The sequence below is a fragment of the Microplitis demolitor genome, chromosome 4, assembly GCF_026212275.2.
Source record: "Microplitis demolitor isolate Queensland-Clemson2020A chromosome 4, iyMicDemo2.1a, whole genome shotgun sequence".
NCBI lineage: Eukaryota > Metazoa > Arthropoda > Insecta > Hymenoptera > Braconidae > Microplitis > Microplitis demolitor.
The window spans coordinates 3,648,729-3,663,990 of NC_068548.1; the positions used below are offsets into that span (position 1 = coordinate 3,648,729).

The 15,262-nt window shown below is 30.1% G+C and overlaps 2 protein-coding genes and 1 long non-coding RNA gene across 5 annotated transcripts in view; 1 reads left to right on the top strand and 2 right to left on the bottom strand.

Moving 5' to 3' along the window:
* Window positions 1-15,262, top strand: part of LOC103574876 (suppressor of lurcher protein 1) — a 331,756-nt gene that overhangs the window by 95,840 nt on the left and 220,654 nt on the right. For all 3 annotated transcript variants that reach the window (XM_014442139.2, XM_053738735.1, XM_053738733.1), the window contains exon 3: window positions 4,595-4,775. In XM_014442139.2, the coding sequence (XP_014297625.2) occupies window positions 4,595-4,775 (181 nt within the window). The remainder of the gene's footprint in view (window positions 1-4,594; window positions 4,776-15,262) is intronic.
* On the bottom strand, window positions 6,381-8,225 carry LOC103574875 (splicing factor U2AF 50 kDa subunit). The gene has a single exon (XM_008554427.3). The coding sequence runs from the start codon at window positions 7,814-7,816 to the stop codon at window positions 6,560-6,562; it is 1,257 nt and encodes a 418-aa protein (XP_008552649.1). The 5' UTR covers window positions 7,817-8,225; the 3' UTR covers window positions 6,381-6,559.
* Window positions 12,595-15,262, bottom strand: part of LOC128667662 (uncharacterized) — a 77,361-nt gene continuing 74,693 nt past the window's right edge. Inside the window, exons 2-3 of the long non-coding RNA XR_008403612.1 lie at window positions 13,060-13,310; window positions 12,595-12,983 (exon numbers count right to left, since the gene is read on the bottom strand). This is a non-coding gene — a long non-coding RNA (uncharacterized LOC128667662). The remainder of the gene's footprint in view (window positions 12,984-13,059; window positions 13,311-15,262) is intronic.

Sequence of the window (15,262 nt, forward strand, 5' to 3'; positions counted from 1 at the left end):
ACAGGACCTCGTTATAAGACTATTAAATTTTCTCCTGAACTTTTACAATATCTGGCTTATAAAAGACAGCAAATAGTCTTATAACGAGGTCCAATTATAAAAATTTATTTAACCGTTAAAACTTTGGATGAAAGTCAAGGTGAGGATTGAAATAAAATTTGCGTCATTTTTTAACGGAAAATTATTTTTATTTATTTAAAAAATAGTGTCTCATTTTGCCCCTACTCGTAAAAATTTTCCGCAGTTACTCCAGTGTTATTTTTTACATATAGCAATGATTATAAAATAAAAAATTAAAATGCAATGTATATTAATATCATGATTAAATTATAGCTCTATTACTTATAAATATTGATGTCAGTTTTTATTGAGCTAGGTTATTTTAATTACATTTTTTAATTACATTTTTATATCGCTGAGTATCGAAACACCATTTAAGTTGAATTCTTAAATTATCGTTTTACCTTTTCCTCTTTGATATTTAAATTAAAAATAATTAATACGATAAATTAAATGAAATTCATTTTTAAAATTTTACACAGAATTATTTTCTGCGCAAAATCACATATTTAAAAAATATATAAACTCTTATTAACAACTAAAAAAATACAATAATACATCATACTAAAAAACGGATTTTTTTTTTCCAATAAATCAAATTGACAGTTAATCTTTTTTGTCACTTTTTTCCATATGATATTAATTAAGAGCACTTGATTTAATTATTAATTTCAATTGGTTCTCAACTATATTTTTATTATAGCATCAGCAGTAAATAAATTGAACGCAGAAGCACTTTTTAATTAAAAAATAAAAAAAAAACTTAATTGTTCATCAACCTGAGTAGAGTAAAGTAAAAAATAAATAAAAAAAAGGCTAGAGGCTGAAGTACAATTGAGTGGATGATAAATGCTGTATTTTGTTCTGTCACAAAAAATTTATAACAGAAAAGAAAAAATAAATGAAAATAGAAAAATAAACTCTAACAATTAGTTTAATTAACTTAGCAATGATACAAAGTTACCAACACTGAAAAAAAGCTCCGTCAGTGACGTGATCTAATTGTCGGAAAATTAATTAATTTAAAGTATCTGCGTTCGAATAATTACGACATTTTATTATTCATGTGCATCATAACTAATAAATATACTGATATTTTTCATTTATCGTAGTATACCCATATAACAGTCTTGTTGAAAGTTTGAGCAAGCCGGGTCTCAAGTTCAATAAACGTTAGTGTCTTTTCTTACCTATGTGTCTTGCAGCAGCTACTTGAGGCAGATTTAAATAGCAAGTCTCATGCAAGTCTTACACAAGAAATTCGTGCCAGATTATAACTCAGTTCTGGAGAAAGACTATAGTTGAAAATAGTTGCGCATGGCTTGCTCAAGATCTGTCTTGAGCAGATCTTGATCAAGCCATGTGTAAGAACCTGCCGTAAGTTGCTAGTGCAAGACATGCGCCAGAAACTTTTAAACTGCACCGTATCTCAGATATCTTCAATATTCTAGTACAATGTCTTGAGCAAGTCTTGCACAAGTCTTGATGACGATTTCTTGCTATAATCTTGCGCAAGACCCATACGTAGAAAAAGACACTAGTGACTAGGGGTTTTGCTCAAGGCACTGGCACCAGAGTCTTGCTCAAGCATGTGTTACTTAATCGCGTTACTAATTTCAAAAAGTCATATTTCCATATGCTCTTTGAGCGTTGAAAAAACTTTCAAGAATAAAAATTGACTAATTTTAATGTGGAAAAGTTTATTTCGCAGCGCAAATTTTTCACCGTGCATTAACTGGTTATGAGAACAATTATAAAGTAATATCTAATGGTGTGAAAAATGGTTGCGGAGAAATACAATGTCGACAATAGCGATACGAAGCAACGGGATTGGAATTGAAGCTCTTTAGAGTAAATGAGCGAGCGAATGAGTAAGTGAATAAGTGAGTAAATGAAACGTATATATATATATATATATATATATATATATATATATATATATAACGCGAATGAGTAAGAGATTACGCCCGGAGCTTTTGGTTTTACTGAAAATGAATCGAGCGGAAAAGCAAAGTCGACGTGAGAGTATTGAATTTACGTCTAAAGCAGTAGTAGCAGAGTATCAAGAAAAGAAGTAGTAAAGTTAAATGAAATCAATATTTCAATTAGGCTAAAAAGAAATACTGATTTTAAAATTTTAGTAGATCTGGGTTGTCGATGTTGGTTCCTAGTTATTTTATCAAATACTTGTTCTAATTAAATTGTTCGTTTATTTGTAAAACTACTGGCCGGTTGGTTTTTGTGGATTGATTGAAAACGAATGCTGATTAGCTTAGCAGCTGGTTATTATATTACTACTTGTTTGTGATATCGGTATAAGAGAGTTAAACTTAATAGTTAGATTACTTAACCGAGTTAAATGAAAGTTTCGATATAATTGAGGATATGTCTTAAGCTAATTATCGGAATTTCAACACTTCAAACAGTCAATAGTTAGTAAGGGTCTAATATAGTCGGGATATAACCTGACTTAGAAATTGTTTAGATTCTATTAACACCGGATACAAATTGTTTTAATTTATTTTTACCAAATTTCATATCATTTAACATTTTTCATAAATTAAATTTCATATTTCTAGCACTGAACATCCGCGTCCCGCGTAGAAAAATAAATATATATATGTATTAGGGTGATTCATTTCCGCAAAAAAAATTTTTTTTTAGTGCTCAAGCTAAATCTCAATCTTGATCGAAAAAAAAAAAATTTTTCACTAAATATGAGCTTTTAATTCCAATGCTAAGTACTTTTCATTTGATTTCAAAGATTTCCCATTTAAAATACACGTAAATAAAATTACTTTTTCTTTAACTTTCTAATGCTCAGCTGCATTTTATGATGTCGACGCGGTTTTGGTCACAAATTGTAGGGCATTTGGTGTTCTTCAAAAGTGTCCATAGTAACTTAGCTGTAATTCCAGCTGTTTCACTTGTGTCCGTTGCGGAACTCATTTTTTCTATGAAATTTACCTTTATTGGCTTGCAGATCGTAAACGAATGAAAGTACACTAAAACTGCTGATAAGAATTTTATAGCAAATTTTATCTCCTTCAAAAAAAGTCCTATGAGTCAAGTCGCTAAAGTCCATAGTTTCCGAGTTATAATCATTTTTATAATTTAAGAAATAAAATATCAATTGCAATCGTTTTTTTCATATTATATTTTTCAAATTATTAAAATTACTATAACTCAGAAACTATGGGCTTTAGCGACTTGACTCATAGGACTTTTTTTGAAAGGAATAAAATTTCCTATAAAATTCTTATTAGCAGTTTTAGTGTACTTTCATCGGTCATTTTACCCCCCCCCCCCCTTCCTTATGTCATATAAAGTTTCCGTACATGTTCATATATGTATGTTGACATATATGCAAAATCTATGTAAGTATATATATTAGTGTGGGCCGAAAATCCGCTTTTTTTGAATTTTCATTATTAATACCAAAAATATTTTTCTTTGTACAAAAAAAAAAAATCATCTCCGGATTTAATACGAAATTACTCTGAAAATTTTATACAGTATAAATATTAATAGATTTTCAAAATGCGTTTTCTTCATATATTTTCCAAAACTAAAATTCTTTATACAAAAAAAAATTATCCTCTTTTATTCAGAGCTCCCCAATTTCCGTACATTTACAACTAGTGTTACAATTACCACATTTACATGCAGCCTGCAGCAACTGTTGCAATTACTTACTCTATGCTTGTATTCCTAACTAGAATCAGCCAGTAGCTATCACGAAATTTATCTTATTCCCTTAATAACATAAATTACAATAAACTTTTAATAACAATTCAAATTAAACTATTATTATAAGTTATTTCCGCAGTAATTTATATGAAATTTAAATTTAATCTTATAATAATAGTTCAAAAATCTCTTAACCAAATAACTATTATAGAGGAATATTTAATAAAATTTTTATTAAAAACAAACTTCAAAGTTTACTATCCAAACATTAGCAAAATATTATAATAAATAATCTTAATAATAAATCACTCTGTACAATTTTCTTTGTAGTTGAGGTAAAGTGGTACAATTTAGCGGGCAAGTTATATCGGAAAATATGCGTTGAGTACTTTTAGTAATACTAGTTAAGAGTACTAGAGATGTTCCTTATAATACTTTCATATATAAAGCGAGGAAGGGGTACTGAAGGATTTACTAAATTTTCGGGGACTCAAATATGTTTTATATATATTTTTTTTAATGATATTCAAAGTAAATAGAAAAATTTTCAGCTGTCGTTAAAAACAAAATTTTTTGGAAACAATGAAAAAATAAATCAAAATAATGCTCAATTATATTTACAAAAGTAATTTTGAAACCTTTAACCCCCACCCTTTTCTTCTACGTACAATTTGTGTGTGATAGAGTAAAAGAAGAAAAGGCGCATAGTAAAGATAAAAAAAAAATATGTGAAATATGAAGATTTAACAAAAGAGATAGAGCGTATCGAGTAAAGTATAAGCAAGATAGTGCAGTATAGTATGAACGTGCGCAAGAGTATGTAATTTAATTTTGTTTGTTTCAGGCTGCTCGTGTGTCGTATATAGCAGCACATACAGCCCGCAAGGGGGTAGCTTTATGTCACCTGATTTTCCGAAGCGATACCCAGTGAACATTGATTGTCTGCTCTACACGTTCGTAAGCCAGCCTGACGAAATTGTCGAGCTCACCTTTCATCAGTTCAATTTACGGCGTATCGACGACGAGTAAGTTACTAATTAATTTAATTTTAAATTTACATTTTAGATGTTTATCAGCTTTTATGATTCATCTATTTTAGCTTTTAATTATTAAAGTTTGTGTTAAAAGAAAAAAATCCCACAGAATTCAGCTAAAGGATTTTTCACTTGTAAGATTCTTAGGAACACTCAGTTAGGGAGACTAGGACAAGATTATGCATTAATTTATTATTATGAGTTTTAATGCGTGGAAAAGAAAACACGAAAAAAATTAGATTTCAGCAAAATTTCATACTTCAGTTTTTAAAAAAAGTTTAAGTAAAATTTCAGTTTGCCTCAGCTGCAGCTCTCAAATTTTTTATAAAATAATTCAAATGAAAGAGACAAAAAAAAATGAAAAATTTTTTTATTGGAAATTTTAACTAGGCTGGTCAACTTGCCCAATTTTTTTTTGTTTCAAACACAAAATCTCATTTTACCGTAGTCTTTCTTATATTAACGAAACTAATTAATGAAACCACTGGAATATTTAAAATATTCATGCATCGCATTTTTGGTCTGATATTTTGAAATTTTCAAAATACATAAAAAAATTACAAAACATGTCTCAAAAATTTATAATATAATCATCAGCATATATTTTTTATAAAATAATCAAAATTTTTCAGAAAATTTTACCATGAAACGAATACCGAAAAAATTTATAAATTTTTATAGTTCCATAAAAATATCCATCGGTATTTCTGACTAGGGTTATCCGTAATTTCACAGAAATTTTTTCATTTACAGGCTAGTTAAATTCAATCGAATAAATTATTCTATTTATAGATTTTCCCTGAGATCTATAAATTTTTTTTTCAATTTCATCCAAAAGACGTGACCGCGTATTATTTTTTTGCTCTCGTCTCATTTTGCCCCGAGTCCCTTTATGATATTTTTAGTTTACTATATTAACCCAATTGTCTTTATTATTAAAATTAAACCCTTTGGCTGAGCCATTAAATCTCATTAGACCTAACCTATCTCTTCATTTATCGTCAGCGTAACTTCGTATAAACGTATCTTTATAATTAAATATACAATCTTAACTTTTTTATCAAACCACCGATTGGCTCTAAGTTTCTCTAAGAAAATAGATGTGTATGAGCCTTTAAACCCAGATCCAATTAAAATTACAACTTACATATAAATTGAGGTTATGAAACAAAGAAATAAATCAACACGCGAAACAAAATTTATGTCAAACTTTTTAGTGTCTAAATTATGTTTCTAAAGAATGTTCGATGCATTAATAGATAACCATTAACCTACTCCTAAAGATGATATTCATTTGCTGAAATTATCTATCCCGTATTTCGAACGCGAAGCGATAGTACCCTACTGTCACCAAATTCAAAAAACTGAGTTTTTGTCGACTTTAATCATATCTTCACTGATTTCATACAATGCCAAAAATTTTTGGTGCAAAAATGATCTCTGTAGACTTTACGGCCTGCTTAGTTTAAAACCCTGGTATAAAATAGTATTGGCATTATGCTTTCATTCACATATTCAGTTCTAACCCCTTTACATAAAAAATAATAATATAATAATGTCTTAATAATAAATTTAAATAAAATATCTAAACACAAATTAGTGGAAGATAAAATTTACTTATTAATCATTACATTATTAAATGTGTATTATTACACTTAAGAAATATATGAAAGAACAATATGGTACGTAAGTTATTAATGTACTTATTCATGTCCAAAGTTCACTACTTCCGGTATTTGTTTTTAATATAAATATCAAATGACACGCCTCATAGTTTAAAATTCCCTCCGATGATATTTCTCAGGGTCGTAATAAGACGTTACGACAACACGATCATTAAATTTACGACCACTCAATATTTGTTGTGCTTTTTGGCAATCAATCACGCTGTTGAATTCCACAAATACTTTTTCACACCCTGGAACATCAATACCCTCGATAGGTCTCGGAATTTCAAGAGACTTAACAACACCATATTTATTACATTCTTCCATGATATCTTCAAGAATGTCTTCGTACTCATTTTCATCCATCAAATCTTCCGTCGTTACCATGTTAAGTAGACACAATACTTCTGTAGGAGAATCACTAGTTTCCAACTTTGTCAATCCTGGTACTTGAATTTGTACTGCTACTTGTGGATTAGTTATCGAATTCTTAGCACCAATGCTAGCTCGTTGAACAAAGAGTTTTTTGTCATCGATTTGCATGCCATTTAGTCCAGCAATAACCTGGTCTGTGATCGATACATCAATAAACTCGCAGAATGCATAACCTTTAGACATCCCGGTCGCTGATTCCTTAACTAAATTGAATGATCGTAGTCCTCCAAAATTTTCCAGCAGCTCTTTTACCTGCTCGTCATTGAAATAAGTTGGTAAGCTACCAATGAATAGTTTGTGTGGTGACTCCAACACGTCCTTACTTAGATTATCACTCACTCCAGGCATTGATTGATAATCATGTGGACGCTTTATCTTCAAGCTCTGTTCCGCATAATAAATACCATCAAATGACATTGCGAGCGTTGTTTCATCAATTGAGCGAAACTCAAGAAAAGCGAAATTTTTTTCTAAATTTATCTGACAAGTCAACACTGGATTACCTTCAGCTTGTGCTAATCCATTCAAATGCATTTGTTTATTGAAAAATTCCATCATTTCTTTTTCATTAACCCCAAATGGTATGTTACCAATATATAAACGTCTGGCTTGACGGCTTATTGTGCTTCCAACAACTGGTACAGCTAATTGGGGTATATCTGTAATAATATTAACTGGTATTTGACCAGATGCTTGCATTGATTTATATTGCATTGATGTAATATTTTCAAAACCAGGTGCTGGGACATCCCAATAAAGTGATGGTTTTCTTCGTAGTGAATTATTATCATGTTTTTTTGGAGTCCTGCTACGTTTTCTATCCCTGGGGTCTTTTGATCGACGTCTTGAACGGTCCTTACGATCACGGTTTGGTGATTTGTGTCTTCTGTCACAATGTCGATCTTCATCTCGCCTTATTTTATCACTCATTTTTTATCAATCAACGTCACACGACTACGGTTAAGTCGAAATAAATGATAATTTATGAAAAAATTTTTACACCCTAGATCAAAATTATTTGTTCACACAATTTTCAATACTTCTTTGTTTTCGTAACTCCAGTCAACTTTTTAACACTTCAATAAATTTAATGCTCTTGAAATTTTGATTTATAGTTCTACTGAATTATACCGTTAATTAAAATTGAGTCGTGCTTACGTGTAATAGAGTTTCAAGTCTGACTTTTCAAGGTTAGGTTGCCTGATACTGAACCTCGTTTATGGCTGGATCTCTGTATGTTACGGTCATTTCCGTAAGTTGATCGGGTATAATCGGCTGGTATTTTTAAACATACATGTTGACGCATGCGCATTCTCTTAATTATGGCGGGGATAGAACTCTTACTGGGACTACTGTAGATGGAATCATTGTATTGTTATGAGCATTGGGACTAGGACCGATATTTTTAGGCTGAATAGTATACTGTACAGGTATGATGAGTATACATGAAAACAAATATTTAAATACTTGATGCATCATTTGTAAGGTATTTATGTCTAGAGAAACAATAATTATCTATTGTTTCATGTCTAATAAAAAAATCTTCAGTTATTTATATAAATAATGTTCTTTAAATTTGTTAGAAATATTTTTGAATTCAGACTGAAAATTGTCATATTTTTGTTTAAGTTTCATAAAAATTTATTGGCTGATTAATCGACTTTCACATAGGCCTGTAGAAAAATTGAACCTTGAAATACATATATTTATTTTAGTATATCAAGTGAAAAATTCACCATTAAAATTTCAAAAATTATCAATAAAAAAAATGCAATCGGTTTTTTACAAATATCTTTATAAATATGTACTAAATCAAAAAATCACAAAGATCCTTTTTTGTAGGGTTTAAAATTCTCTACAAAAAAGATTTCTGATACTTTTTTCAAAAACTGAATAGCTACTGAGATATTTCAAGTTTAAAATTCTAATGACAAGATATAGAAATTTTGAGGTTAAAATTGTTTGGATGTGATTAATTTTTGCAAATATCTCTGTAAATATCGACTTATTCAAAAAATTGCAAGATACCTTTTTTGTAGTGATTGAAATTTCCTACAAAAAAGGTATCTTATACTTTTATCAAAAACTGAATATTTACAGAGATAATTCAAGTTTAAAATTTTTTGGTCTTAATGCGACTATTGAAAATTAGCAGAAAATTTTTTTTCATCGAGCCGGCATTTATTCACCTGTATTATGAACTTTTACTTGATAGTATATTTTAAAAATAATATCACTTGAAAAACTTAAACTTGACACAATATTTTACAGTAGTAATATATATCTTTCAAATAAATAATGTAATAAAAAAAAGTATGAAGAATAGTTTGTTGAGATAAAAAAGGTATATCAAGAGTTAAAGAGTTTAGCGATCAGACACTTATAAGCGTGACACATAATGTGCCATTTGGTGTAGCTCAGTATGAGAATTTAATGCGAGAAGGGGAATTCTCTCAAACGATAAACTGTCTCACGGATCCCTCGTAAACAACCCAATATATAAACTAGTCTCTGCCGGAGAGATCCACCCATCTTTCATACACCATCATTTACTATTCTCATATTTACTCTCTCACTTGTTCAATAGATAGGAGACCAGTTAAGAGGATATAAACAACAGACGTTTGCTTTCACTCCTTTACCGCTCTTTCTTCTCATCCCCGTCTTGAGGTAACTTACGTGATTGCACTAGACAGCTACATCACCTCGAGAGTTTTAGCGACAATTGCGATACAGATCTATCTATTCTGCTCGGTGATTTTCACAAGCATTTTAGTTCCCTCTGTATGAGCATTCAGCAGAGCAAGTCTGTGCCTCTCTAGCTCTAATCTCTGTGCTTTCGATCAACAATTTAACAACCGTCAATCACCAATAGACTAGCTGTCAATCAATAATTCAACTGAATATTCTGTTTCTCTGTTATCCTGTAGTACTCACTTTATATTATACATAATCAATGATCATGTGCTATCACCACGAATCTGTTACATTCTAAAATTTAAATCGAAATTTGAAAAAAGAAAATATCTTTGATGCTAATATGATTTTTTGTCAGTCGTAAATTTTTATAATTATTTCACAGAAAAAAATTTTAGTTGCTGAAACAACAGCTGTAGGTTAGGTTATTAGTTGAGGTTGGAATGAAGAAAAAAGAAATGCCAATACTAACTTGGAATGTTGGAATAACCTCAACCACATGTGTAATGACGCAAACTACAGCCAAAAAAAGAAAAATAGCCGACTGATTTCACTGAAATTATCAGTGAATTTCACTGATTCGATTAGTAATTTCGATTCATTGAAACCATCAGTGAATTTCACTAGTAACTTAACCATTTTATGGAAACAAACGGCGACTTTTACTGATTTAACTATTGGTATAATTTCGTTGATTCAATTGGTAAATGCTTAGTAATTTTGGTATTATACTTATGGCTGATAAAAATAGTGAATATATACTAAAATCCAGTTAATTCAATAATTTTTAGAGAGACCCGCAAAAAAACATCATATATGTTCTATATAAAATGTATGTATGCATCATACATACTCTATTTATGGTTATATATGAAGTATATATAGATCATGTATGAAAATTGGACATATATGAAAATTGTCGATATATATGCTCTATATATGACTTAGGTATGCTTTTATAGACTATTTATGGGTATATATAAACTACATGTGGAACATGTATGGAATTTGACCATATATGCTCTATTTATTCGTATATATGAAGCATATATGAATCACATACGGAAATCGGAGATATATATTCTATATATGACTTAGGTATGCTTTATATGGACTTTATTTTTAGGTATACATAAACCACATGTGAAACATATATGGAATTTGGCCACATATGCTCTATATATGGCTATATAGGAACCATATATAGATCATATATGACTACATATAATTTATTTTTTACGAGCATGCTATCAATAAATCACATGATAAATATTATTAGAAGCATCGATGATACCGTTCTAAATGTATAGTAATAGCTTTCTAAAAGTTAACTTTTTTTCTAGAAATATCACGTATTAGATTATATAGAACGGCTCTTTCAAAACTCAAAGACATAATTATTTTCTCATACATTTAATTTTATGAGTATTAAGTTAATAAGAAAAACTACTATTTATGTATATTTTGTTAGGTTATATATCTTAAAATTTACCAGTTCATTGATAAAAAAATAATCTAGTAAATCATTTAGTGGATACTGCTAAAAATAGTTTTCTGTCAAACCCGTTGTCTGGACGGTTTTATTATAATAAATGTTATGGTCTAGTTTATTTTTTACCCCAGAAATCGATATAGAGTAGCTGCGCTAGTGAATGAATGCTTAACCGGTAAATGAACATAATTTTTTATTGAACACTTCAAGCGCAAACACGCCAAGTGTACTATAACATTGTGTAGATACAATTTACGTAATTCACATCAATAGTATAAAAAAAATTACGCTGCTATATACAAAAGATTGCAATAATAAATGAGTCGGAAGCTATTTTTAAGTTAACTAACTTTGACATTTATATCATGATACAATATAAATTTTTATTTTCATAAAAATCCCTTTATCTGCATGTACATTTGAATTTTTACACTTTTAATTTGCAAACTTTTTTATTCTTACAAACATTATTTTTCTTAATAAATTTTTTTTTCATCGCACTCTCAAAGTTTTATATCATCAATATGCTAATGAGTGCAGACCAACAAGTGAACTAAATACGCGAACAATAAAAAAGCGGATAACGTACAACGTATATATTTTATTAAACAAAAAAATCTATTACTTATTATAGTATTTAAAAAAAATAAAATAACAATTGCCGTTGCAAGGCCACTCTCGTTGCAGTCTATTTCCCTTGAGTGAGCTTTCACGGTAAAGTATATCGTTAAGGTATATATCGTTATATCCTCATGTTAAAATGATAGGGGCTGGTGCCGTGATGATGATAGTGGTAGAGGTGGCGGTAGTTGTAGATAGAGTACCACCAGGGAGTGTAACAGAAACTGAACCTGAAGTAAACTTAGTGAAATGACAATGCTTCCTAGATATTGCTGAATTGTTTCCTTAGCTCAGCAGATGCCAACAACTTAACTCTCACTAGGGGTGTAGTTAATGGTAAGGGAAATATCTTGGAGGATACTCAGTGGCCCAAGTAATTCTTAGTCAAGCCGTATTGATGATGACCTCTATTATTCGACCCTCTATTTCTCGTTCTTGCTCTAGTTCAACATATTTGCCTCTCTTATTTGATCATTATATACTTACACTGTCCTTTGATCTTGTGTGATCCCAACTTATTATAGCACTATGAACACACGGCTATTATAATATAGACATTTATGAATTTAATCCCGTATTTGCATTAGTAATCGCATATGTATATGTATATTTATGATAAAGCTGTACAGAAGGTCGTTGGGATTAGTCGAGACCTAGAGGGTTCACTCTATTTTGCCTAATTAAACTTAAATTAGTTGTAATTCATTAATTTATCTAGAAGATTTATATATATATATATATATATATATATATATATATATATATATATATATATATATTATCATTGTATTTAAGACTAATTTTATAAATAATCCGAAAATTGAGACAAGATCGCGCATAAATCAAGACTGGGGTTGATAATACATCTTACCGAATTTCTTACTTTAACGTTCGCATCGAAAAGTATTGTTTATAACTAGAAGAGGGATGAACAATACTATTTGGTAATTTCAATTACAACACAATACATTTTTTTACTGGATTCATGTTAGATCCTAAGGGACAATTGAAATCTTTTGAAAATTCTGGGCTATTAGAAAGCGGAATAATAACACCATGATCAAACTGAGGATGAATATCGGTTGAACTCCAGTTTTGCAATGACGATTTCGGCAAGCACCATTGATTAGCGAATGTTAGCCAAAATAATTGATTCGAGTTGAACGGCAAGCTAGAAAAAGTTGGTTGAGGTCCATGTGTTTTGACCCAATCTTGATAGGCTGAATAAGCAACTTGGATGCCAATATTGTCAGCAATGTATTCCATCACATAGAGTTCACCATTTACCTATGAACAAGTAAATAAATCATCAGAAATGTCCATTGTAAACTATTAACTTTTTAAAAACATTATTGGGACCTACTTTCTTTCCAGTTACTTTGCTAGAATAATTGCTGTACTGCTGTGCGATACACTTTCGTGTATCATAATATTTTTGTTTCGACAATTCACTCTATTTACTATCGTTAACTTTCGAGTGAATGGCATCTAAGTAAGAGTAGTCAATAGAATGCCCTATTTCGTGAGCAAGTTTGTCTCCGAGCAAGACAATATTAATGTAATTCGGACGATGGATACTGAAGAACAAGTTCCTGATCAATTTGACACCTAGAACTTGAAATTTTTATAAATTAGTATAACTTTTTAAATTGTGGGATGAGTAGATGAAAACATTGTATACCTAGTGATTTCGTATCATTATTAAAAAAAGCATTGGCTATAAATACATCAAAGGAGTAAAAATTGTCCATAAACCCAATTGATTTTTGTGGTTTATGTTTTAAAGCAAATATTTTTTTTTCATTAAATATTTTATGATTTACTAGATTTTTCAGAAAATCATCTTTAGTTATATTATTAGATAAATAATATTATCCATAAAAAATTTGATGTTTTCTGTTTTAATGCTGCTTTACATTATCAGGTTTCTAGATAAACTGAAAAAAATTGCTTGTAACTATTTGGCAATTTTTACGTGGGCATTAAAATTTATATAAAAATAATTTATGTCAGTATCTCTTGAATTAATCGATCAATTTGTATAGTAAATGCGGCAATTTAAAGAATTTATTAAAACTTAAAACTGATTAGTTTTTTATAGAACTCAGTTGGAAAGTTTTCAAGTCGTTTTCCCGTTGTTTAACCAATTCATATAAATCTTTCAGCAACCAAATTCATTTATCAAAATTTATATCGCATTTTGCCCAAAGTCAACCCAACAAACAACACAAAAATTATTCTGGAAATAAAATTGTCGGAAGTCGATTTATTAACTTTTCGTTATGAAAACTGAAAATTTTCAAAAAAAGGAAATGTTTGGTTTTGGCCTGATTTTCGAAAATTGAATTTTCATCAGATGTCGAGATTTTTAGCTCCTAAGAAGCTATTTTGACTATTTTCAAAGTGAAGTCCGAGTGTGCGCATGTGTGTGTGTGTGTTCGTATTGACTCCTAGGGTCAACTGTTTTTCATAATTTTTCATATTTTTTACCTCAATTACAGTTTAGACCCAAAATATATGAGTTTAATTATAACCCCTTTTATCTGATGAACATGTATAAAAATAATATAAATTTTAAAGCTTGTAAATTTAAATAATCTGCATGTGGTACGGAAGTGGTATTTTTCTAAGGTGTAGTTAAGCAGAAAATAGCACATGAATAATCAGATATAATGTGATAACACGTGTTGGGATGAGAATAGAGGAATTAGTTAGGTATAATATACACATGCGGGTAAATCTACTGGCTATTGTGAACGTTAACCAAGCTGTAGTTCCTGACAGCACTGCATAGAATCGTCTCTGGTGTTCTCTCTTTGACTCTCTCAAGCGTGCAAAAGCACTCGATATGCAACATTCAACGCTACTGCATTCTCTTAGTTCGTATATAAAGCATACGTGATATATATATATACATATGTCTATATATATTTACATATATACTAAATTATACGGACTAAAGTCCCAATTGGGGAGTATGAATTCTAGTGCAAGGAGAGGGTTGGTTTAGGTTATGTTGAAGGTGACGCAACGGGAATTATACTTGTCCCGGACATACGAACACGCCGGTAATTGCCAAGATTAATTATGTGTGAGATGAAATTCCAGTGCATTCACTTGTGACGACTTGAATACACTTGGGATTTTTATGTGTATATCTACCTCGGTTTCTCTTCTGTACTATACTGCAACTGGTTACATACCTTCGAGTGATATTAAATTAGATGAAAGCATATGAAGATAAATTACTTACCTTGTCTAGGATGCTAATTTTCAGGTTTCTGATTTAATTAATGATGGGGAATGATTCGGTATTCAATTGGAGAAACAAGAAAATTTGAAAAATCACAAAGTGCATATTTGAAAGCGGATTTCCGTTCTCTGACATTAGTTGGGTATGTCAGTTCGTTCAACAGTTTTGAAAGTTTTGATAGTATTTTGAGTCGTAAGGAATCGAATTGCATGGATGCAGGCCAGGGTGAAGTTTTCTGTCCGTTAAAGGCGAAGACTGACATCAGCTGTGCTTGTTAATGTTGCATTTTGGGTCACTCATTATTTCTTGTTAT